Source organism: Cygnus olor, chromosome 14 (assembly GCF_009769625.2).
Source record: "Cygnus olor isolate bCygOlo1 chromosome 14, bCygOlo1.pri.v2, whole genome shotgun sequence".
Classification (NCBI taxonomy): domain Eukaryota; kingdom Metazoa; phylum Chordata; class Aves; order Anseriformes; family Anatidae; genus Cygnus; species Cygnus olor.
This window is the reverse complement of record NC_049182.1, coordinates 13,261,041-13,284,052: the sequence shown is the minus strand read 5'-3', so window position 1 is coordinate 13,284,052 and position 23,012 is coordinate 13,261,041. Positions and strand designations below refer to the sequence as shown.

The following is a 23,012-nucleotide window of genomic DNA, read 5'->3' as shown; positions in this document are numbered from 1 at the left end:
CCGTCCCCATCCGAAGGGAGGTGGGGAGCTCACAGCAGGAGATGAGAAGCACCCACGCGTGCAGCAGCTGACCAAACGCATTCCTGCAGCTGGCACCCTGCTGCACCAGGCATGGACCAGAATCCAGAAGCCCTTTTAAACTCCGTTACGTTGACAGGAATAGATAATAAACCAACCAAGAACCCTTGTGTTTCATCTCATGTGGCATTTTTTAGCTGCTTAAGGCTAGGGGAACCTCTGCATTTTACGGTACCGTTACCACCCCAGGATTTTTGCTCCTACCTCCCAGAAACCCAGCCACAGGCGTGCTTCAACCAGACAGACCTGCATGTCCACTTTAATAAGGCAATTCCCATGTTGATCTAGTGGTTTATACAAAGCAACAGCCCTAATTACTGATCTCAGCAGATGGAGCCAAGGACTAACAGCCTGTCCCTCAAACAGCCGCGGCGGAGCTGTGCCCATCGCCGCCCGGCCGCCAGCCAAGCAGCAGCACCGTGCTCACTCGTTCCTCTCCCAAAGATGCGATCCTCCTTCGGTGACAGCCAAAAAATGCAGAGATGCTCACGATGGACAGGTCAGCTGCAGGACAGTTAACAAAATTGAACAGGTACAGCTCGGCGTTGGGGCAGGAATAACTGAGAAATGGCTACGGACACGGAGGGAGCAGCGTGATGGACGGGGCGTTGGCCGTGACCCACATATCACGCAGGCTCCAGCTAACACCACCTGACTGCTGGCAGAGTCCTTTCTCTTTCCCATCACCTATTTTCAGGGCATTCAGAAAATTTAAAAAGGAGAGACAGAGAAGTTACATGGTGCGCTCCGTGCTAGATTCATAACAGACAATACCAGTGAGAATCTGTGAGAACCGAAGCACGCTGCGGGACAGCCAGGTGCATCTGATGGACGCGAGGACGCAGCCCTTTGATGGTTGCCTTCTTGAACTGGCTACCCTGGAAACTCATTAACTGCAGCAGAAAGGGTAAGTGACGTACAGAGAACCAAACTGGGCTTCAGATCTATTCAGAACTCACGCAGTGGTGTCAAGGGGCTACGACTCAGTGGGCAGCAGCGGCGATAACGTTTCTCAAACCTGGGGGATGGCTCCAAGCCACAGGGCAGGGGCTGCCCCCAGGAGCCTGGCAGGGCTCGGAGGTCTGCCCGGCCTCCCAGACAGCCGAGCCAGCGGGTCATCCCCTTCCAAACCACGCGAGGCAGCTCTGAGGGTTTCCAGTGGACATTTTCTTTTAAGCAGAAATAGGATCGTCTAAAATACAGATCAAAACCTGGCTCACAAGAAGATGCAGAACGTCAGCACCTGAGGGAAGATGCAGGCAGTCAACAGTGATGATGAGTTTCTTCAGAAAAAGATAATTTCCAGTAAGCTGTTTTTTTTTTCTCTCGGCAGAACATTACCCTATGCAAACACTTGGAGAGCCTTGAAGGGGCTGCGGTTGGAAGCAATCTGGTGGAAGACCTGAGGAACTGTCTTTGTGGATGAATAACCAACTGTTTCGCTGCATCTTAAAGCACATGAGCAGACAGAAGACAAAAAACTTGATCAAAACACAGTATCTGGAAAACAGGCAGGCTGGAGGATGCCAGCCTGGGAACGAGCTCATGTGCCTAGACTTGATCCCTCTTCAACCAGGACAGGCAAGGGCCAGCGTTAGGCACTGTGACAGCCCATGGCTGCTGGCTGGTTTTATTCGCTCCCTACGCGAGCCCTGGGCCCAGCAGCTCTGCCTTCTTCTCCTCGGCACGATGGGGAGAGCAGGGGAACAACAGAGGGCTGGCAAGAAACTGGAGCTAAACCCCAGAAGCCGCCTGGAATCCCACGAGAGCTACGGGCAGGCCCCCAGGACCCCTTCAGAAGCCTGGTTCTGCCTTTCCCGTTTGTGCTGCGAACCCGGAGGGATCTGCCTCTGCATGCTTGCAGCGTACAGCCTGCCAGCAATTAAATCCAACAAAAGCAGCAATCAGGAAAGGGGTAGGAGGGTGCACACAGCAGGACCTGCAAAGAAAGGGACAGGATCCAGATTCTCCCATAGCAGCTCAGACAATTGACTAATCACTGGGCCAGCTCTGTCCACCCCAACCCCTGCTCAGAGCAGGTATGTAATTGAGGCTAGATCCCGCATTTCCTGCTCTCATTGTTCGTCCTCCTCCCATTTTTTGTTTCTTTGTTCTATTCAATGCACTTTCTCAACCTCCCTTCTAAAAACACATTAACGACGGGCTGCTACAGCCCTCTGCACAACGTGATTAAAGAGGAGACGCAGATGCCTCTTCTTTGTGGAGCGTTTTGCACCTATTACTCGGAGGGAATGCAGGGAACACGCGACATGGAAAAGTCGCAGCAGGTCAGGAAAATAATGTAGGTGTTATGTAGGAAAATCTTTGAAGCTTGTGAAGCCATTAACTGAGCGCAGAGGCTGTAGTAGAAAGGATAAACACAGAACATGGATGATGAATAAATAGTGGCTTAAGTGACAAAGGAATACATGTTGCGCCCAGTGATGAAGCACCAAACCCAGCAAATTTGGGCTGTTTTTTGCAGAAAGTGATCAGGTAACCAGTCTGAGTGCATTTCTTACAAATGAACCACAATAACTCAACGGCCTTAGCGGAGAGCACGCCTCGTGTTTTTCCTAAATGAGAAGACAGAAACAAGGTGTTTTATACAACGCGTTACCTGGCTGCGAGGACTTTTTTCTGCAGGTTGTGTCACCAACCTCCCTGCTAAAGGCAGGGCACTGCTGAGCCCGGCCAGCGGGCTTAGGTCCCCAGGCACCGCCAGCTCTCCCGCGAGCGGTGCGCTCAGGGCACGCCAGCTCGAGCACGACAGCGAGCTCCTGCACGGCTCTGCAGCCCCTGCCTCCTTGTGGGGTCAATACCTGAAAAACTCCCCACATTCAACCAAAGTGAACACATCCCCAACCCCGAAACAATCCCACTGGGACAGGCTAAGATGTGCTAGATATCCACCCGTCCCATGTCCACCATGTCCTCCCCTGCTGCACCGAGTCAGCTTCCAGAAACCTGCCCTTACCCAGCATTTACACGACCAAAACACTCAGGAAAATGAAAACAGAAGCAAAACTCGGATTCTAGATTTTTCTCCCGGGGTCTCCTCTCCCTGTTTTCACGAGAGCACAAGGATGGCAGTTTACTATTTAATTGTTAATTACACTTCCTTGTTATATTTCAGACAATGAAAAATGTTTAGGGATTTATTCTTCTGTGTAATTACCCATAATGATGAAACACAGTTTTATACCGCACTGCAGTTTTTGTTGAGGTTATTTATAATGGGAAAAGGCTAAATAGGTTGAGTTCATTATCGTTACAGAAAAAATTGAGGTGACCCAATCAAATTAATTTGAAATTAAGTGCAGTGAGGCTGCTAACTCCACACAAGTCAGGAGTTTAAATAAAAATAGAATAGAATCTACAAAGCAAGAAATTACCAGTGGGCAGGGAGCTGAGCTAGAATTACTGCGTCTGAAAGGTGGCAGCACACAAAGTTGTCAAACAAGGCCACTGAAGCAAACAGCGAAAATGAATAAAGAGATGGGGAGAGATTGCAGGGTGTAAAAAGAGAAGCTGGAGGAGGAAGGGACAAACATGAAGATGGATTTGAAATAAATGGGAAGGGACAGTGCTTGTTAAGCTAACTATATGTATCTTTCTGCCTGGAGATTCTTCTGTCCTTATGAGACAGAACCAAAGCAAGGTCTTCAATTTTACTTTTCCTGAGTTTATCCTGTACCACTGGACCTCAATATTAAACAGCAGTGAGCATCAACCAGTTTCATTGCGAAGTCAAACTTAATTCCAAATCGTTACATCTGGTGGGGATTTTCTCCTGTTGGCAAAGATCCTGAAAGCCGCCAGTACTCCCCCAACAGACACAGGAGTCGGATGCTGTAGGAGAGCGGACACCACCGAGATACCAACAGATACAGGGGGTGCGAGACACAACATTCCCCCGTTCCTACCTCCCGAAGGAAAGAAGATGAAAAACCAGAAGCCAAAGTGAGAACAGGCAGACCTCACGGTGCTGAGCAGCCCGAGCACAGCTCAGCACTGACCTGCGCAGGGAGGCAGCGGACCCATGGCTCCGGGCTCCTCCTCCAGGCTCCCCCTTGCCGACACAGGGCAAGCTCTCAACGCGCCTTGGGGCTGGCTGAGACGAGTAACGGCTCTCGGGATGTTTGTGATGCACGTTGTCAGAGTTCCAGGGGTTTGTAACTTATGGGAAATGAATAAGAGAGGCGATGGGCTGACATGAGACACGTCTGGGAAACTTCCAGGCTGCCGCCAGACGATGCCCAGGTTACTAGCTGGGACGGGTTTACTCCCAAGCCTTTGCCAAGTCGTAACACATGATTTATCATTCCGGGCCGAAATGGGGAACAGCGAGATCCCGGTAGCTTCGGGCTTGTTGGAAGGTCTCCCACCCAAAGAGGCTGTGCTGGGGACTGCCTGGTGTTCTGTAGGACATCTGGCACACACGAGATCAGACCGCTGGCTGGAGATCCTGTCCCCAGCTACACAGCTCGAACAGAACTCAGGTCCTGGCTCCCACTTAGGCCACACCAAAATCTCACTTTTTGCCCTCTCTGCCCTCTCCCCGTGAAATACAAACTGCTTCTCTTTGCCTCACAGGCTGCATGGCTTAGCTCCTCTCCTTGTTCACCTCTAATTCACCCCCAAGCATATGGGGATCATTTGGGATAAAGCTTCAAGAATGCATTCGACATAAATTATTGTTCCCCTCCTAAACGGATTACAAAAATCCTTTTATTACAAAATATTAAAATGTTCAAATTGTTGGTGTGGAAAAATGCTTCCTGGTGGTAAAGTTTTTAAAAATTGAGTTTTTAAGCACAAACGTAATCCTTCCTGGCTAACATTTCCAGTCTTGTGAAACATCTAGATACAAATTGCACAGAGGCCTGGCTGTGCTGCGAACAAAGGAAGATGTTGCCTGTAAATAGCTTAGAGGACATCAGAAGACACTTCTCTCATCAGCAATCTTTTTAGCTTAATATAGCTCCTCTTTGCATAAAACATTGACATTTTTGCAATGTTTGGACCCAATGGTGCGAATGCTGATTGTCATCCGAAGATGCCGGAGCGTACCTTCAGAAATATGCAAGAACATTTTACAGACAGTAGTTTTACTTGCCTCCAAAATGCTGTATCTTAATATTTCATACTTTATATATATTTAAATGTTAGTACCACTGGATAAATGCTAACATGCTTTTATGCTAATGCAATCACTGAAAATCCAGATAATGTTGTGTATTGGCATATACTGTTAGTGAATTATGGATACCTAAATGTACAATCCCACATGCCTAGCAATTATTTTTGTTAGTGCATTTAACTTTTATTTGCAATCAGAGCACACGAGGATTGTTCAAATGAAGTTTACTTTTGCAAACTGCTGAATGGAAAACATTTTGTTAAAGGTTTAAAAACAGTGAGGCTGTGATGAGGTTGCAGAGTTGCAATAAGGGCAGCGCTCAGAGAACTCTACCAGATGGAACGATGTTTGGTTTGGTCACAGGCTCGGCAATTAAACCCCAAATGTCTAAAACGAAGGACGTATAAGAGAAACAAGAGATGAAATCTTGATTTCTTCCGAACCAAGTCACTCTCTCGCAAGACAGAGGCTCACAAGTAGAGGCAGACGGAGCCCTGGAGGACCGCATCCATCCAGGCAATTCCCTGGGACCCTTTCCTCTGGGGACCAAACTCCTCTGTGCTAAGGCTGCTTTTCAAAACCAGTTTAAGCCAAATAAACCAGACTGCTATCAGGGCAAGGAAATCCCAAACATCCCCTCCTGTGCCTTCTCCTCCTCCTCCTCCCTCCTGCCTTTGCTGATTTCGGCATCTTGGCCAGCTACACGGCCCATTGACTCAAATTGCTGATCCACTTGAAAACCATTTTATCCCAGCTTGGTTTTCAGCTCTCTGAGCCAAATCCCCACCAGACTGCACGCAGGCAGGGCCCGGGACCCAGCCTGAGGCAGTGCTGCTGCCCTTCTACAGCAGTTGCACTTAAATTCACTGTGAAACCAGCTCCTGAAGCAAGGGAAGAACTGCTATAAATCCACCTCCCACCTGCAGCATGTCATTGGCAGTGAGGAAGAGCTGCAGTGAGAGTTACAGGCCTGGAGGTGGAAATCAGAGCTTCAGTTTTAGGCTGTGAACCTGGGAAATCACCAGGCTCTGTAGGAGGACACGGCTCTGACCTCTCTGAACAGCAGGAGTAAGACTTGGGTGATGCAGCTGGTTTCTCCATCCTTCCCCTGCTTCGTGCCTGCACCCACCTGGTCAGAGTTACAGACAAAGCAAACCTGAAGAAAACCTGAGCATTTTTCAGTTTAAAAGTTCTGGATCTGACCCCTGCAGGTCTGAGACTACTCAGTGCCCTGTGGTTTTCTCCTGTGTAACACCACTCACCTACAGACAGCACCACAGACAAACGACCTCCTGCAGGTTCGGCTACGCCAGGACTTACCAACCTCCCAGGCTGGGCAGAGGAGCTGCTACGATCACAATCCGATTTTTCTCTGGGAAGGTTTGCTTACCTTGAACCTGCTGGCCTGAGCCAACCCGGCTGCTTTCACTTGAAGGGACCTGGGAGGTGCCACAGACCCCCTCGGCAAGCAGGAGACTGCCGCCTCTTGCCCAGGCATGGCTCAGCATCCAGCAGAAGACCTGATACCAGCACGGGGCATATGAGCACAGATCAGATCATGTCCCCACAGCCCAGCGAGCTACGGCACCTCTGGGCAATTACAGGGAAGTCCTGCCACCAGACTGAGGCCCCCAGGAACAACTGCGAGGGAAGGAAATAAATAACAACCCCTCCAAAGAACAAAGCACGACCGAAAACGCTTAGCGTGAAGTACATGAAATGCCCCTGGCAGTTTAAGCAGAGCATGGAGTAACCTGAGAAAAGGTACGAACAAATAAATTAACCAGCTAGCACAAAGCAGATGAGTTGGCATGTAGGTGTCTACTGAGAAAGCTTAAGCACAGCAAGGAGAAAAAAGCAAATCCAAAACTGAAGCATAATATTCCTCACATTTTGGAACTCAGCTCTCAGACAATACATCATCTGAACCACTCAAAATTACCATCTGTCAGAACGTCCTTTAAAGAAAAAAGGCTTAAAAGTTTTCAGAGCAGTATTTTAATATTGTCACGTTAGAAAAGACACAGTTTCTGTCCAAAGGAAGGCATTTCCAATAAAATGAGAAATACTATGCAAAAACATTAGTTTCATCAGCCAGTGCTACATGCTCATCTCATGAGAGAATGAATTTCTTGAGTCTCGATCATGTCACATTAGCTAAATCCGAGAAGATAGGGTTTGATAGCCCCTTTTTATTTTGTAGGTTGCCTTTACATGTTTCCAGAGCCTCTGCATGAACCATATTAATTAATTAAACATCCACATGCCATTAAAAACCCTAAGGAAACAATTATAGTTTCAAATATTCAGATATGCCAGCAGATGACAAGCAGGTCTATGTTTCTGCCATGAAGGAATGTATCTTATTGTAATCAATACGGCGAGCTCTGTTTCAAATCATGAGCTGGATCATTTCCTGGTGTAAATCAGGGGACCTGCTGCTGTCAGTGAAGCCCCATTACTCTGTACATACTGAAGACCAACTGCATTCTGTGTAAGGTTGCAAAAGAAATGCAGATTTGTAGACTATATATTAGACTAAGTGATAAATAATTTATAACGGTGGAGAAAGTGATCATATTTTTAGGCATACAAATAAGCAGATATAATGGTCCTGACTTTCAATCTTCAGTCTTCACTTCCGACCTTGAAGTTTGGGTCCATCCAATGCATTTCTGAAGTCTCTGTGCAGGGGAATGCGCACTATACCCGTGCACACAACAACGCCCAGACACCCGTAAAACAAAAAGAGCACCAACAAAACCCACCTTGCCCACAGGGCGCACCTGAGTGGTACACGTTCCCACCTAGCACGGGGCAGACTAGGTTCCCGTGGGCAACAGCCATCAGCCAGTGAATCACAGACATCCTCCAGATCAGTCTCTAACACTGTATGTAATTGAAACTGCTTTGGTTACACCTGTAGGTCAGAGGGAAGTGTCCCTGAGGCTAAAAATAAAAAATAAAACCCCTTCAAAGACCATGGGAGCTGCTATATTTCTGAAATCAGCATCTCACTATCCTAAAGCAGCCTTGGAGCAAGGAATAGAAGGGAGAACAGAGCACCCTGGGCGCTCATAACTGCATCATCCTCAGAATCTTCCCCCTGAAAGGGCTGCTAAGGGGATAGGAGGGGAAGGAAGAATTATTCTCCTCGGATTTGGGTAAAAACAAGGAGATCAGGGAAAAAAAGCAATCATAGTTTCCACGCTGAATTACTTCTGGCTAAGTTTAATGAGCAGGGTGAGGATGCGCTGAAGAAAAGCCTGGGGGAAGTGAAGGGCTGCAAGAAAAGGGCTAGGCAGGGGAGAAGAAACTTTGGTGTCACAAGAAGAAAAGCTTCCAGCTCTGGCTATAAATGGGGGAGCTGAGGAGAAGCACACCCAGCCCGTCGGGCTGGGCAGGAACAGAGCTCACCTGGAGAGCGCGGCTCCCAGGACGAAGGCAGCATGTTCCTTCAGGACAGGCTCCGTGCTGTTCAAGCCCTCGATCACGAGCTGGAGTCCACCCATGGAGAGGAAATCCTTCGCGTTGTCCACCTGGGAGAGAGCAGATCCCCGTCAGTACCAAACAGCCACAGCCACAGGCCTCGAGATTCAACTCCATCATTCAACAGCGCCCTGCTTCAGAACGAGCATCAGCTCATTCCTCCCCGTCTCACCAGCACGGAGCTTTAAAAAGTCTAAATTAACAGAGAACGATCGTGGCTGGTTTCATACAACACTGCCTGTGAGAATGGACGTCATGTTTGCAGGAACAGAGCCTGCTGACAGGTGGCTATTATCAAATGCGGAAGCATTGCTGATACTTTGATTAGCTATCAAAACTTCCCTCGGCACGTGCCTCAGCAATTCAGGAAACCTGATGATGTCAAAAAAGAAAATTCTCTGCTCTCTTCTCTGAGCAGGCCATTACTGGGAACCCAGGGAATTGTGTGTTTTGCAAATGCGATTAATTAATTAATCCTCTAATTGCAGCACCAGGAGTTAGAAACGCTTAAGAGCCCATCAGCAGCAGTGGTACATCAGCAGCATCACCTCTGCTCGCAGCGCTGTACACGGGCTATTCTAGGCACTTGTCATGAACATGGTCAACAATTTCCTGCGGACGTGGAAAGCGAGAAGCCAGACCCTGCTCGGGAGCACTAGCGAGGAGCTTTTCCCTCGGGCAGCCTACACAATGATTTCTCTAAATCCGACAATATTGGAGTAACTGCCACTAGGGAAAAGTTTAAACGTTAGTGGGAATTCCTCCAGGAAATTCATCAGTCTTTGACTTTAAACAAACATGGGGCTGACCAGAAAAAAATCACAGTGGACATCTGTTCTAAGGGAGAAAATTAGAAAAGGGCTCTGAGTGGTTTGCAAACAAAATTTAGAGGAACTGTGCAAAATGCTTTAAGTAGAAAATTTGGTCCAAATTCAAATTAATGCATTTTGTTTTTAAAGGCTTTTTTTGCAACTTATAAGGAAATCTGTCAAATTTTCAGAATTGCTTATGCAAATAACTTGGGTTTACGATTTCAACATTTCTCTCTTGCAAAAGAAACAAAGACAGCATATATTGGTGGATGGAAAAAGAACAAAAATGAAACTAGCTGGGCAAAATGACCTCCCTGGTTTTAGTGAGAGGGCTGATCTGAAAAGGTAGGAAAGAACAAACACTGCAAAGCGTGCAGAATATGTCGGACTAACACATCACTTCCACATCTGAATGCTCTTTGAGAGTCAGCAGTGATGTCATGCTTAGCGTTATTTCTATCTCGACCGTGTGCTTTCACCAAACGTGGCCATAAGTCAGATGGTTTAGACACCATTTTCTGGAACGAAGAAGCTACTCGGTTTTGTGTCCTATAGCCTTGTCTTCACCAAAGCACGACCTGGGGAGCTATGGCTCGTCTGTTCTCCCCACTGGGACAATACCTGTCACTTGCTGTCCCTCTGCAGAGCCGGTAACAGAAAGGCAGTCTCCGGGGGTGTCCTGTAGCTCATTCAGGATTTGCAGCAGCTTTTTGATCCTTTCAGGTCCTACTTTTAACCGTCCCTATAAACTGGATCTGCCAGACCTCTTACCATTCTGCAGGTCCCTCTTTGTCTACAAAGAAACTTATGCAGCAACCTAAATTCATCTACCGGCGGGCGCTTTTATTGCTCAAATTGAAAAAAAACGAGGCTGTTTTAAGACTAGAATTGGACGTTTACTTCTGCTCAGGAGGGAACCACCTCGTTAGGCTATGCAGTGCCTGTCTAGAAGGGAACGCTGTGCCACAGAAAGTTTCCAGCATCAGTCCTGCTAAAACCAACCGCTGCCGTATCCTCATCGGGAACAGAGTCCTGCAGGGCAGCGGCAGTGCCAGGGAGAGACCTTGACCGCAGAATATAAAGTGCACTGTAAAGCTTATTTTGAAGATGTATTCATTTTTAACCACATTTCTTCCTTCACTGGAGTCTCTTGTGAGAGCTCCTTTCCTCACCATTAAATTAAAAAAAAAAAAAAAGGCACCAAAAAACACAACAAAATCCCCAAACCCAACAACTCGAAGGTATTAACCTCTCTGGGGAGCAGAGGATGCTGTGAGGCAGTCTGCCTGTGCCTCGCTTCAGTCCACTGAAAACAGCACGGAAGAAAGGCAAAGATCAAAAGAGCTCTTGAGTAAAGTACACAGGCAAGGTTGGAGAGGAGAGGGATGGGAGAAGAGCAAATATGACAGCAGTTACTTAGGGAGCGCCTTCAAATTGGAAGGGAAGGAAAATGGGGAGGGGAGATGAGAGAGAAAATGTTAGGAAATGAAAGTGAGGAAAAGCAGCATGTCAACCATCCGCGATGGAGAGGAAATTAGCAGTGAGAAATGGTGTAGCATGTCACAGGAGGGAAGAGAGAAAGATAAGGAGAGTAAATAATTGAGAGAAAGAGCCTGCAAAAGCATGAGCAGGGCTTGGCTCCGCACACTGCTGTGCAAGCACCGTGAACTCTGTTTATAAATGAGTTATGCTCTGGCCTCTGCACATTTGCATTTGTTTTTTATGCATTACGGATAACCTAGGAAGCCAAACCGTCCTGCTCTTCCTCCAAGATGGACTCCCAAACATGCCAACTTGAATCCTGACTGATGAGAAGCAAACCAGAGCTGGCAACCCGAAGCCGAGCAGACAGAGCCCTTGGGCCGGCTCTCCAGGAGCAGGAGAGCATCTCTCCCCAGCTCAGCCCCGACCACAGTTCCCCTCTGCTCCTTCGTGGAGGGTTTGGCAGCTTCCTGTCCAGGATGCCCGTGACCGCGCTGCGGAGCAAAGCACAATCCTTCGCTTGCAAACCCCGCAGGGCACGACATGTCCCACTCAACAGGTATTTGGGGAGAGGAATAATCGGCAAAAGCAGAGGCACACTGCCACCGGTACCCCGTGCTGGTGCCCACAGCCCTGCAGCCCCAGGCCCCACACCTGCGACGTCCCACAGCCTCCAGGGGCACGGCGCCGCTCCCGACCGGTTGGGTCCTCGCAGCGCTCTGCGGCACAGGCACACTTGGCTGCTGCTCAGTAATTACATTAAGCCGGTGCTGCTAAAGTCAGTACCGAGCGGAGATAATGCTCTGGACACATTCAACTCGCTGGAAGAAGAAAGAGGAGGAAAAGCCACGCTGGCTTACAGACAAGTCATATTTCTTATCAGCTTCCTGCCTGATGAGAAGGTGTTGCCCAGCCATCTGCCCCGACAGCGCGGGCACAGAGCAACGTTGTGATGGATGCACAAAGGAGCCCTGTGTGCGCCGTGCCAGCCTCCCTGCCATTTCCCTCTCTGACCCATTTGATGCTGGACGCGGTTCCCTTTGATGCTCCGAGCCCTGCCCTGGGAGCGGAGATCGTTTCCCTGCTGGTCCTGTCTGAAATGGCTCACCCCATCCTGCGCCACAAGCAGGCAGGGTTTTACGCTGGAATAATCCAGAACGTTATGCTGGGATCCAAAGCATCCCAGCGTGTTTGGGAATTGCTTTTTAGCATGCTGGCCTGATGCTCTGGCACCCTTAACTGGACAGAATTAGCCCTGAGTAGAAATACGAAGCTCTTAGGGCGCCCATTGTTCACACTTATTCTCTGAGTCAGACAGATGTGGGCAGTGAAACAAAAGCATTGAGAACAAACAGCAAGGAAGCCTCTGCGTGTGCATGACAGAGATTTAATGTGGAAAGGCAAGACAAAGAGCCCTGCAAATAATGCTTCTATTAGCTGGAACATGGGACTCCATTCCCAGCAGCTTGTTCCTTCAGCTAACTTCCCCCCCAAAATGTGTTTGTTTTTGTAAGAAACGCCATTCCAGCAAAAGGTCTTGCGCCGTCACCTCTCGGGAGTTCTCGTTCACCCTCTGAAATAACAAAAGTCACCGAGAGTGACAGTGGAAACTCTCCCAGTCTGCTCCAGTCCCTCCCGGTCACCGGGCAGGGAGAAGCCCCATCCTCTCCCAGGAGGCTGAGCACAGTCCCGATGCCCGGACACACAACCAAACCGCTGCGGCCTGAGAAGGCACCAAGCACAATGGAGGAGAGCGGCATGCCCAGAGCCTGCAGCAAACCAGGGTTAAAAATGTGTGAGCTTAAAGCAGAGCAAGAGAGATCTGAGAGGGGGAAAGAGTGTGAGCATAAACCAGAGGAAGAAAGATCTCAGGAGATATTCAACCTCATGCACAGCCAATTACCATGGCTCAGCTGATGCTCAGCAACTGGCCATTTGCCTGAGCCTTCAGTCATTTCTGCCATCAGCCCAGCTGCGAGAGAGGCTCTGCAGGCCAGTTCTTACTCACACCAAGACAAAATACAGGCTTCTGGGTGTCTGTCATCTTCCCTGGTATGAAGACATTCTCTGTGAACTGGTCTAAGAGGACCTACTTGCAGCCACAAACGCTTTCCATGGAAGAAGCGAGAAAATATTTTTATTTTTTTTAGCAGCCTTCAATATACTTACCCAGAAAGTGGCAGATAAAACCCATTTTCATAACATTAACAAGTATATAAAAAAAGAAGAGAGGACAAGAAAAAAAGCCTGAGAACAGACAACAAATCAAGCAACACTAACCCCTAGGAAACTGCTTGCTACTGCTACAAGTGATGATTTATTCAAACTCGGATAAAAAATAAGCCTGCAGTAGCCTCTGCTATCTGTTATTGTCCCAGGATTATGCTAATTAAGTAATTTGTATTACCTGATACTGATAAGAAAAATAAAACCATGTTTATAATACCGTAGTCCCTGGATTTTACATGGTAGTTACAAATGCATTTTTGTTACCTGGTGTACATAATATTCGAGATCATAAAGCGCCGCTACTTTTTCATCCAGTGTGGAAGCAGAGCTGTTGAATTTGCTGATTAATTTATCCATGATTTCATAATCTGTCTCCATCTTCACGTTCAGCTTTTCAAACTCCTCCTTCAGCTGCTGTATGGGACGGAACTTCTTCCTCACCTCTTCCTCGTGGGCCTTGAAAGCAGCAGGAGGAAAGCAGATATGAAGGCAGGCGATAAAGAAAGCAACCCCGGCCCCAGACGTACAAGGGGAACGTGGCTGTCTCGTATTTACCACTCCGTGTCAGAGCTGTAGGGCAGGGCTGGAAGGTACCTTGGGAGAAGGTGTAGGACCTGAAGACAGGGGAGGGGACAGCTGCCCAGGTGCAGCCTCTGGCAGCTCGCTCTGCTGCCTGCCGTGCTGCCCCTGGCTCACAGCAGGCACCACGTGTGGTGGGACCTGTCTCAGAGCTGTGGACCGCGTTCGGCAGCTCGGACACCCAGAGGCTCACACCACAACCCTGTGCAGCACTCATCCGCCTGAACCCAGCCCAAGACGCGTGGAGCAGCCTCCTGGGTGTTTGGGCCCTTCTGGGAAGCCCAGGACCTCGTGTGTCTATAAAATATGGCTCGCGGATACTAGCGCACCTTCCCCCAGCAGCTTAGCACCTAATGCTTTGTACCCCATTTCCACACCCTATGCACTTTTCAGATCAACGCAGAGCACAGGGGCACAGCGACCCGATGAACCAAGAGCAGCAGCAAGGCGTGCAGCAGGGAAGGAGAAGGCTCTGCCAGAGACTCGAGAGCCCCAGAGGCAGCAGAGACCACTCCTCCCGCAGCAGCACTGGTGACGCTGGGACCAGCAGGGCAGAGCCTGCTGCTGCACGAGGACAGGAAAGCAGAGGCCAGACTGAAGACGCACTGCCCAAGAGCAGGAGAAAGCAAGGAAGAGTAATGGAAGTAAAAGCCCTGGCAATCTAGTAGCAGTTGTACAATCTGCGCTAATGACTGCTGGCCTAATTACTACAGGAACTGCACAGATACACAGAACACTATCCCCACTCCAGCCACACTGAAGGAATTGCTTTTGCAATAGCATATACAGGAGCATGCTTGGTGTAAAACTCAATTTACTTTGACACAGTTACTTCAAGGATGAATTTGCTCCCTGCAGGAGTGATTTTAAATGGAGTAGTTTAGGTCCATTAGATATAGCTGGTGTTAGCCCAGTTGCTGGGACAATAGCTATTCTAACAGGTTTTTTAAAATATGGCTTATTTTCACATAATAGAGTATCACTAATTTTTGCATTTAAATGGCACTCATTTCAAGAAGTCCTGCTATCAGTAATGCTACCTGCTGCATAAATAATCTTACAGAAAACAAAACATTGCCCTGATGTCAAACAGAGGAAAGATATTCCTGGGACTCAAAGACAATGGCCCTGACTCGCACCTCAAATTTCCTTCAACGTCAAGGCAGCAGGAGGAGCTAGGGCCTAAGGAAATACTTGGAAGTGGAGAAGGAGACAAAGGCTGTGATCAGTCTGGCAGGTCACTCATCCCACCGGTGTCATGCCAGTGGCTGCTCGTGTGCTGGGGACCAGCTCCAAGCCTGGAGCTGGCTGAAAGCAGAACATGCATTCTCTCTTTGACTTTGAATTGTCCACTTTCTGTAACTAAACAGGAAGTTTACAGCTTCTTTAGGTTAACTTCAACCTATGCTCCACCAAAGCCATTTGTGTTTTTACTACCCTGGCGTGAGGTTGGAAACTTAAACCATAAGATCACTTCTGGATCCAAGTGTGCCAATGGCAGGGGATGGTACATCCCAGGGCCTGTCACCATCACTGAATCCAAAATAAAGAGCCTTAGCTGTGCTTTTTGTACTTCCTCACTCTAATGAGGATAACGAACAGCAAGTAGCCTCACACTGAAATCCATTCCACTTCAGGGGCTTGCAGACATTTTTGTGGCAGATGAACAAGTAAATCAAAACAATGGATAAAAATGCAATGCAAACAACGGAAAGGAAATCAGCCCATGGGTTCACCCAGGTGTTTGCAAGCAACTTTTCTGCGTTATTAATTCAGGTCTAATCACACCAGTATCCAAACAGAAAACTCAGGGGAGCAGCGTCACAGCGGAGAGCTTACTGACTGCACCTCCCCTGGGTTCACAGGAAAGATCCCATAATTTCATGTTAGCATTTCTATCCTAAGAATGGCAGGAAGAAATCTGGTGGGTGGATGGCTTGTGAGGATGGGTACGTGCACACCGTATGCCTGGTTTGCTCGCTGAGATCCCACTGACTTGAGTTAAGACCAGGAGGCACCGCTGTACGATGGGTGAGCTGTTGTGCAGCTGCTGATCCAGCCCGCTCCACCATGCAGCCCCCTCCCACTGACAACTCATGGGATAATTATTGCCAGGAAACACTGAAATGTGACAATATACTTAAGTAGTTATAAGTAGCTTGCAAAACAGGGCCTCTAAGTTAGAAATGAATACAATGGGCCTGAACAGAAGTTTTCCGTTTTAATGGAAAACCCAGGATTCATGCAAAAAGAGGTGAGAGTTTCCCAGGGGACTTTACCACTGACAGAACAGCAAACGTATTTTAGGTCCATATTCACCAGGTGATTAGTCTGGACAGTATTTTCCCAAGTAATTGCTTTAACCATATTCCCAAGACACGCTACACAGCGCATTCACATCAGCATACTGTGCATTGCTTTAGAAACAGGGAACTGTCTTTACCATTCTTTCCGCCTTCTCACTTTCCTTCATTTTAGCCAATGCCTTTTTGAGCTCCTGGGATGTGAATGAATTTGAGTCAATATCCATCTTGTCCAGCCTTGCAGAGGAAACAAAACAAAACATTACACGAATGAACAATTTTATCTGTAACATTTTCATTGCAACATATTAGCAATGGATAATATCAGGTGAAAAAGAGCTAAGAGAGCTAGACCAGCACATATCTCACTTAAAACACACTCGAAAAGCTCCGCGCTCAACAAAAGGTTAGTCCCAGTGCTGTATTTTTTGTGTGGTTTGCAGACACCTCACCTTGACAATCACAAAAGGCTTCAGAATCTGCATGCAGACCCAAAATCTCAAGCTTTAACACAGCAAGAATCGCTGATTAATTTATGCCTCTGCTTTCATGTAGGAATACAGAAAAATAGGAAATGTTCATGTGAAAAAAGGAGAAAGCACCACTGTGTCACTAGATCGTTGCTAAGGAATCGCAAGCTTTAGCAGAGATATACAGCTGAAGTTCTGGTGATCATCGTATGCTGTAACTTTATTACAGCAAGCCTAAGTTCAACCAGAAATTTAACAAAAATGCTGAAAAGATAAATAATTTGTTGCTTTTTTTGTCGATCTTATTGGCTCAGGGAACTTATCTGAGCTGTAAACACTCCTGTAGAGGAAAACAAAAAGGAAAGCCAACCACTGAGGCATCATGAAGTTAATGAGCTCCATACCCCAAACAAGAGGAGCTACAGGGAGCAAGGGAAAGGCTATTTGCAACGTCAAATCCCTGCACTTCAGGAAGGAAAGTTCCCAATAGTAACTGGACGTGTCTTTGTTAAGAGTGTGCCAAAGGGAAAATCAGCACGAGAGAAACTGTAACACAAACCTGGGTGCAGGGAAGGCTGTGTGATCGAAGGGGAACAAAAGCAATAACTCATGTGAGCACCAAGCTAAAACCATACTGGATTGGACTCAGGTCAACACAAACGAAGCCTCTCACAGCTGCTCTGATGGTTTAAGCTTAGAAAGTAATTTCAGACTGATTGCTGTAGATATTTCAAAGGAAAAAATGTCATTCAGAGAAGCCAGGTTGCAAATTTAGTTTTGGCAGCATGGCACAAGAAGCCATAAAGGCATCTCTGAATACCTACTCAGGGCACTTCTACCACCATCCAAAGGGATCACAAAGGATGGAGGCCAAGTTTCAGCACGACTGAACCCATAAACCAGCAATTAAGTCTCCGGACGACACAGCAATTGAGTGCCCCAGGGAACCTGTCTGCTAATAAAAGGCACAAAATTCCTAGTTTGGCTCTATGCAGCGTGAAGGCAGGTGCTTTGCATCACTGTACCTTCTTCTTCTTTTCTCTTCTCTCGTGTCACTTTTTCCATTTTCACTGTCTGGAAGCCGGGCTTCTCTGTCTCCTGTCTGCAGGTTTAGTCGTACGTGTGACCCTGCAGGAACGGCCTGACCTACAAACAAAGGTCAGATGCTTTAGGCTACGCACACCATTACAGGTTTGCACACAAAGGGCAAGCTGAAGTCACACGCTCCTGCTCAAAAGAACCACACAAAAATAAATAACACGCAAAAAAAAAACCCTCATCCTACACGGCGAGAGAGAGGCTATTGACTGCTGGTCACCCAACCCTCCGGTAACGTCCTTGTGCCACAAGTGCTATTTTAACCTTGCAGAAATGCCACGCTGACCTTACCCGCCGATTCCTAAGCAAGCATTAATAATCTACATCAGGAGTAGATTTTGAGACTATTTGGAGAAAGGGGAATAGACTGCTGAATATGGGTAGGCAGCATGAAACACAGCTGCCAAAATGAAATCAAAGCATACATCAGAGTACAGCCTGGTGTGCTGAATATCAAGTGTACCGAGGCGAGGTTGTGTTGGTTTGGAAATATTGTATTAAAAGGAATAACTGATCACTACTACCTGCCAACAAAAATATACAGAATACATTAAACTTTGCTTTTAAACGCATAAAAGTTGGGAAATTCAGAGCGTTTTTTCTTGGTCACAATTTACCACAAACACATCATGACGGCCACCTGTTGCACAGGGATGGAGAGATGACAGTATTTGGTTGCTTCTTCTTGATTTTGCTTACTTTCCTCTTAACGTAATAAATTTGCCTGCTTAAGAAAGTAGGATCACAGCTGAAAAAACATGGAGATCTCAGCTGCACACACCCAGAAGTACATAGACAGACACACAGCTGCTCACGTTCTTCTCCATGAGGATTCCCTCTTTAGCTTTTCCTTCATTTCCTTTTAGCTAAAAAGATGCTTAGAATAAACCAACACAGCATGTAGGAGACAGGTAGCATCTCCTATCAAAGGGAAGTGAAGACAAGGATAATTATCTTGTACGATAAATACATGTTCTCATAAACAAAATTCTCTAATCTAGGGAACCTCTGGACTGATTCCACCCATTGAAGACCAAAGAGACATGTCGCTGATCAAAGGATGCGGTGCTTGCTTTGCAAGACCCGAATGTTTGTCACAATTCAGATAAAAACATTTCAAAGCCTAAAGCCATGCAGCAGGTACAAATGGTTTTATAAAAAGGAGAAATCCAATTTGGAGGATTTCTGGGTGCATTTCTGATAGCTGTTCTTTCTCTCCCACCATATCCTTTCAGCAGGATGTTGCACTGGTTTGATATGTGAAGGGACCGACGTGTTTGTCTGTCTTAAACTAAGCAAAGACAGGCTCATTACGCCTCCCCTGCATGCAGGTGCAAGGGCACACATCCATGGGCGAGCCTCATGACCCAACTGCTCTACTGCTCCTTCACTTGTTATTCCTGGGACCTTTAGTCTACGTGCCCGCGTAGAGAGGAGCACGTTCCCATTTTCAGAAGGTGAGCTGTGCAGCAACGCGCTGTGGTGGCCGAGCTGTTCCCCTCACAGGCCGTGCAGCTGGGACATTTCTTGAGGCAGGGAGCTGCCAGCAAGAAAAAAAAAAGGTATAAAGTAGCATTACATGCTGAACATACGGGACGTCTTCCTCCTCCACGAGCATGACCATCACTTGGCCGAGGAGACGGCAAGGAAAAAGCTGGGTCCTTCCCATCGCTGAGCGAGAGGCTCTCCTCGCCGGCTCAAAAGCACTCGGGCAGCCCAGGTTGCAGCCACGGCATCTGCTCGAGCAGCTCCTGATCTGTCCAACGCGGCCAGAAATAAACGTCCCTGTTACAACAGTACAGTATATTCTGGCTTTCATGTTGCTAGTGCATCTGGCCACATTAGTTCACTCTGTTGCCAGGGGAGAGGAACAAGGCTGACGGGCTTCACTTAAAAGAAACATAAAAAGGCAAAGCACTGGAGCAGCCTCCAGTAGGGCTGGATGACTCCCACGTGACCAGTCCTCCCAGTTGTTATTTTCAGCGAGCAGTAAAAAGAGGATCTGAATCCCAGCGTGCACGAACTCACAAATCCAGCATGACTGAATTAAGGATGTTCCCATCAAAGAAGACACAAACCTTTCTACTTCTGCTTCTTCACACTTTCCCAAACAAAATTTGACTAAGGCTGTCCAAACCCCAGAGCAGAAATCTTGGCTCTGATGTATTTAAACGGCATTCATTGCTGCAGGAATTTCTTGCCACTGTGCACAGCAGCACAGGTTCATGCCACAGCAGGACAAACATATTGTCTTATTAAGCAAACCAAGAAAGACATCTCTGTTTGCAGTAAAAAGATTCGCGCAGTCACTTAAAATATTCCAGATGTTTGAGCCGGGTGAGGACTTCAGTCTTGTTTAGTTTGGGATATTTTAAAGTATTATTCATAAAGTGTATTTCAGGGTGGGTTGACTTGAATAATGTGATTAAAATTGCTGACTTAAACGAGCAAGCTGGAAATCTTGAATTTTAATCTTGTTTCAGTATGCAGCTTCTAGACATTTCCTTTAAAAACAGTTGATTCTCTTTGATTCCTATAATTTGATACTATTCAACAACTAGGAGCATGCACTGAAGCTATACATATGTAAGCAATTACCCAGCTTAACGTTCTGTTGATACAGAATCATATCCTTAATAGCTTTTTTTTCCTAGAGGAATTCATTTTTACTTATTGTTTGCATTAAGTTGCATTTGGAAACCAAAACTCAATTAAAAACTGTAACAATTTTACATTTAAGTGATTTTCTGACCTTTTTTCTGCTTGATGCCTCAGAAAAATACCAGATGATTACCCGAACAGGTACGCGCTGCACTCCTGAGCGCTGAATCACACAGCTCCCACATGGCCTCACTTTGCAGACACCTCAAAATCCTCCAGCTGCTCCATCTCCTCCCGTCCCACTGCCTCGCTCCCTCGAATGGGAAGGAGGGGTTTCCATTTAATTAATTTCTCGGCTCTGAATCACCTAACTAGTGTGTAGAAAGAGCTGCTTAAAGCATGAGAACCCCCCTGTGACCCCGCAGAAAAGGCTGTAGAGCTGCTGCTGGAGGAAGCCAACAAACTCCTTCCCCCACATCCCGTCTGTGTTCTTCACACCTTACACAAAGCCCACCCCTGGAATTTTTTTTGACCGTAATTTAAAGGATTTGAAAAAGCACAATTGCATTAGCTTGGGCTTGCTCTGCTTGTCCAGGAAAAGAAGCCCCCAGCTCTAAGCAGGCTGCCGAGGCCAGACACGAGCGGCGTGCCCAAATCGTGCTGGGTTTCGGAGGTCTTCCTGGTGCCTGAGCATTCGTCATGCTGGGATGCGTCCTGTCTGTCTTGAAAGTTGCTTAAATTGACACCGAGGAAGAATTTAATTTATAGCCCTATTCTTTTAATCTTGGACAGCCAGATTTTTTCAGACATCCGTTTATTCCTCCTTATAATATATTAGATGGAGTAACTGCACCAGAGTCAGCTTCAAGGCAGCAACTCACTCTCGGGGGTTCTGCTGACATTTATAAACTGATCCTATTTCTCTCTTGTGTTTTATGTTATCAGCTAAACCTGTCGGCTTAAATTATTGCCTTGTAACCAAATCACAGTTATCTATTATTCTGTTATGTGTACGTTTCTGAAGCTCTGCACCTATATCAAGTTTTGCAGGGGCTGAAAACAAGACTATAAATAAATAAACAAATGGAAAACACAACACACTTCCATCGCGCACACAGCTAAGGGAAGAAGCAGGTAGGGTAAACACAGAGTATCTAAAAGCAGAGGGCTGCTGTGCTGAAGGTGTCACGTAACATCCAGGTGAGCCCACCTCTCCTTTCCTAGACAAGGATCAAATGCCAGCCATGTTTCCTCATGAAACAAGAAAGGTGCAGTCCTGCCCAGTACCTTTCCAGTACTCTACCCCAATTAGTGCTGGCCACTGCTGGCCTGGTTTGGCATCTCTGCATGGGGACAAGGCGGTGCCACAACTCGACATAGAGCAATAAGAAGGGATTAAAAATAATGGCGGAAGTTTTACATCATGCATATACATGCAAACCTCATACAGAGGTCTGCAATATCCCTCTAAGCTTCCCCATCTCCTGCCCGCCTCCAACTCGAGCTGTGGTCCATCGATGTGCCCAGCAAGAGCAGCGCAACACGGACGTGAGATTGTGCCAGGAACACCCTCCTGCTCCGTCCTGTCCCCAGCAGCAGAGCGTTGCTCTGGGATGGCTTCTGTAAGCAGAAACAGGGCACCACAGCACCCCAGGGCAGCCCCTCGGCCCCTGCTCCTTCACATCTTCCTGTCTGCTCACTCCCCAAGCCAGCATCCTCATCTGCCATTGGATAAAAAATAAAATATCTATTCAGTGTGAAAACAGCCCACCGTTACAAGTCGGAGACTGGCTCCACGGTTCTTGGAAATCACCTTGGTGTCTGAGAGAGCATCAGATAAGATCTACCTTTCCTTGCTCTTTGTTCGTTTCAGTGCAGGTGAGTGATGGGAAGGTTCTTTCTGATAGAGGCAACAAAAGAATCTGCAAATCGATACCTGAATGTTCCCAGCAAAACAAACTGGCAGTGCTGCAATGCTGAAAATAATAAGGCTGCACAAGACTGGCAGAGCATTCTCAAGAAGTGATCTGATGACACCACATCTCCACCTTCAAATAAAATAATGATTAAAAAGCACGAGGAGACAAACCCCAGGAAGCAGCACAGCTTCCCTCTGCTGTGGCCCAGGAACCACCAGTACCACGGCCGGGCACTGAAGGGATGCTGGGGCATCCCGGTGTCCCCTGAAGCTCCAACATGCCATAACCAGCCGAGTGGCGACACCAGGATTATCCCCAGCGCGGCTCAGACCAGAAAGAGCCACAGCCTCTTTGCTGCAGAGGGCAGGGGACAGAGCCCAGGCTGGAGCTAGGGGACAGCTCCTTGCCCAGGGATGCTCAGACAGGGTGGTGACGACAGCCCCGGCACCTCCCAGGCTGCCCGCGCCACTGCGGGCTCTGCCTGCGGAGCAGGTGGGATTTTGCAGGAGCAGCCAGGTGAGCACAGTGCTCTGATGCCCGTTTCCCACGTTGAATGCTGTGCTCAAAGAAAAATCATACGAACCAGCCTTAATCTGGCGGGGTTTGGTGTGTGTGCTCCGACTCCGGCCTCACTGGTTAGCAGCGGTGAGCAAGGAGGCAGTCAGAGCCTGTTTTTATTCTTTAAGGCTGAGTCACAGCACTCCTTGGACTGCTTGTTATTTCAAAACAGAACATTTTTACATACAAAAGGAAGAGAAGATGTGTAGCAGGCACAGGTCAAGAAGAGATGGATTACTGATGGGAAGAGG

General features: G+C 47.5%; 1 protein-coding gene and 1 long non-coding RNA gene across 6 annotated transcripts in view; both read right to left on the bottom strand.

The window, feature by feature from the left end:
* Window positions 1–23,012, bottom strand: part of SIL1 (SIL1 nucleotide exchange factor) — a 93,941-nt gene that overhangs the window by 24,961 nt on the left and 45,968 nt on the right. For all 5 annotated transcript variants that reach the window (XM_040573110.1, XM_040573113.1, XM_040573109.1 and 2 more), the window contains 4 exons: window positions 17,611–17,731; window positions 16,256–16,352; window positions 13,498–13,689; window positions 8,639–8,760 (listed from right to left, as the gene is read on the bottom strand). In XM_040573110.1, coding sequence (XP_040429044.1) covers window positions 8,639–8,760; window positions 13,498–13,689; window positions 16,256–16,352; window positions 17,611–17,731 — 532 coding nt within the window. The remainder of the gene's footprint in view (window positions 1–8,638; window positions 8,761–13,497; window positions 13,690–16,255; window positions 16,353–17,610; window positions 17,732–23,012) is intronic.
* Window positions 12,379–13,114, bottom strand: LOC121077702. Its single transcript, XR_005824260.1, has 2 exons — window positions 13,013–13,114; window positions 12,379–12,577 (listed from the first exon to the last, which is right to left on the bottom strand). It is a non-coding gene; the product is annotated as an uncharacterized LOC121077702 (long non-coding RNA).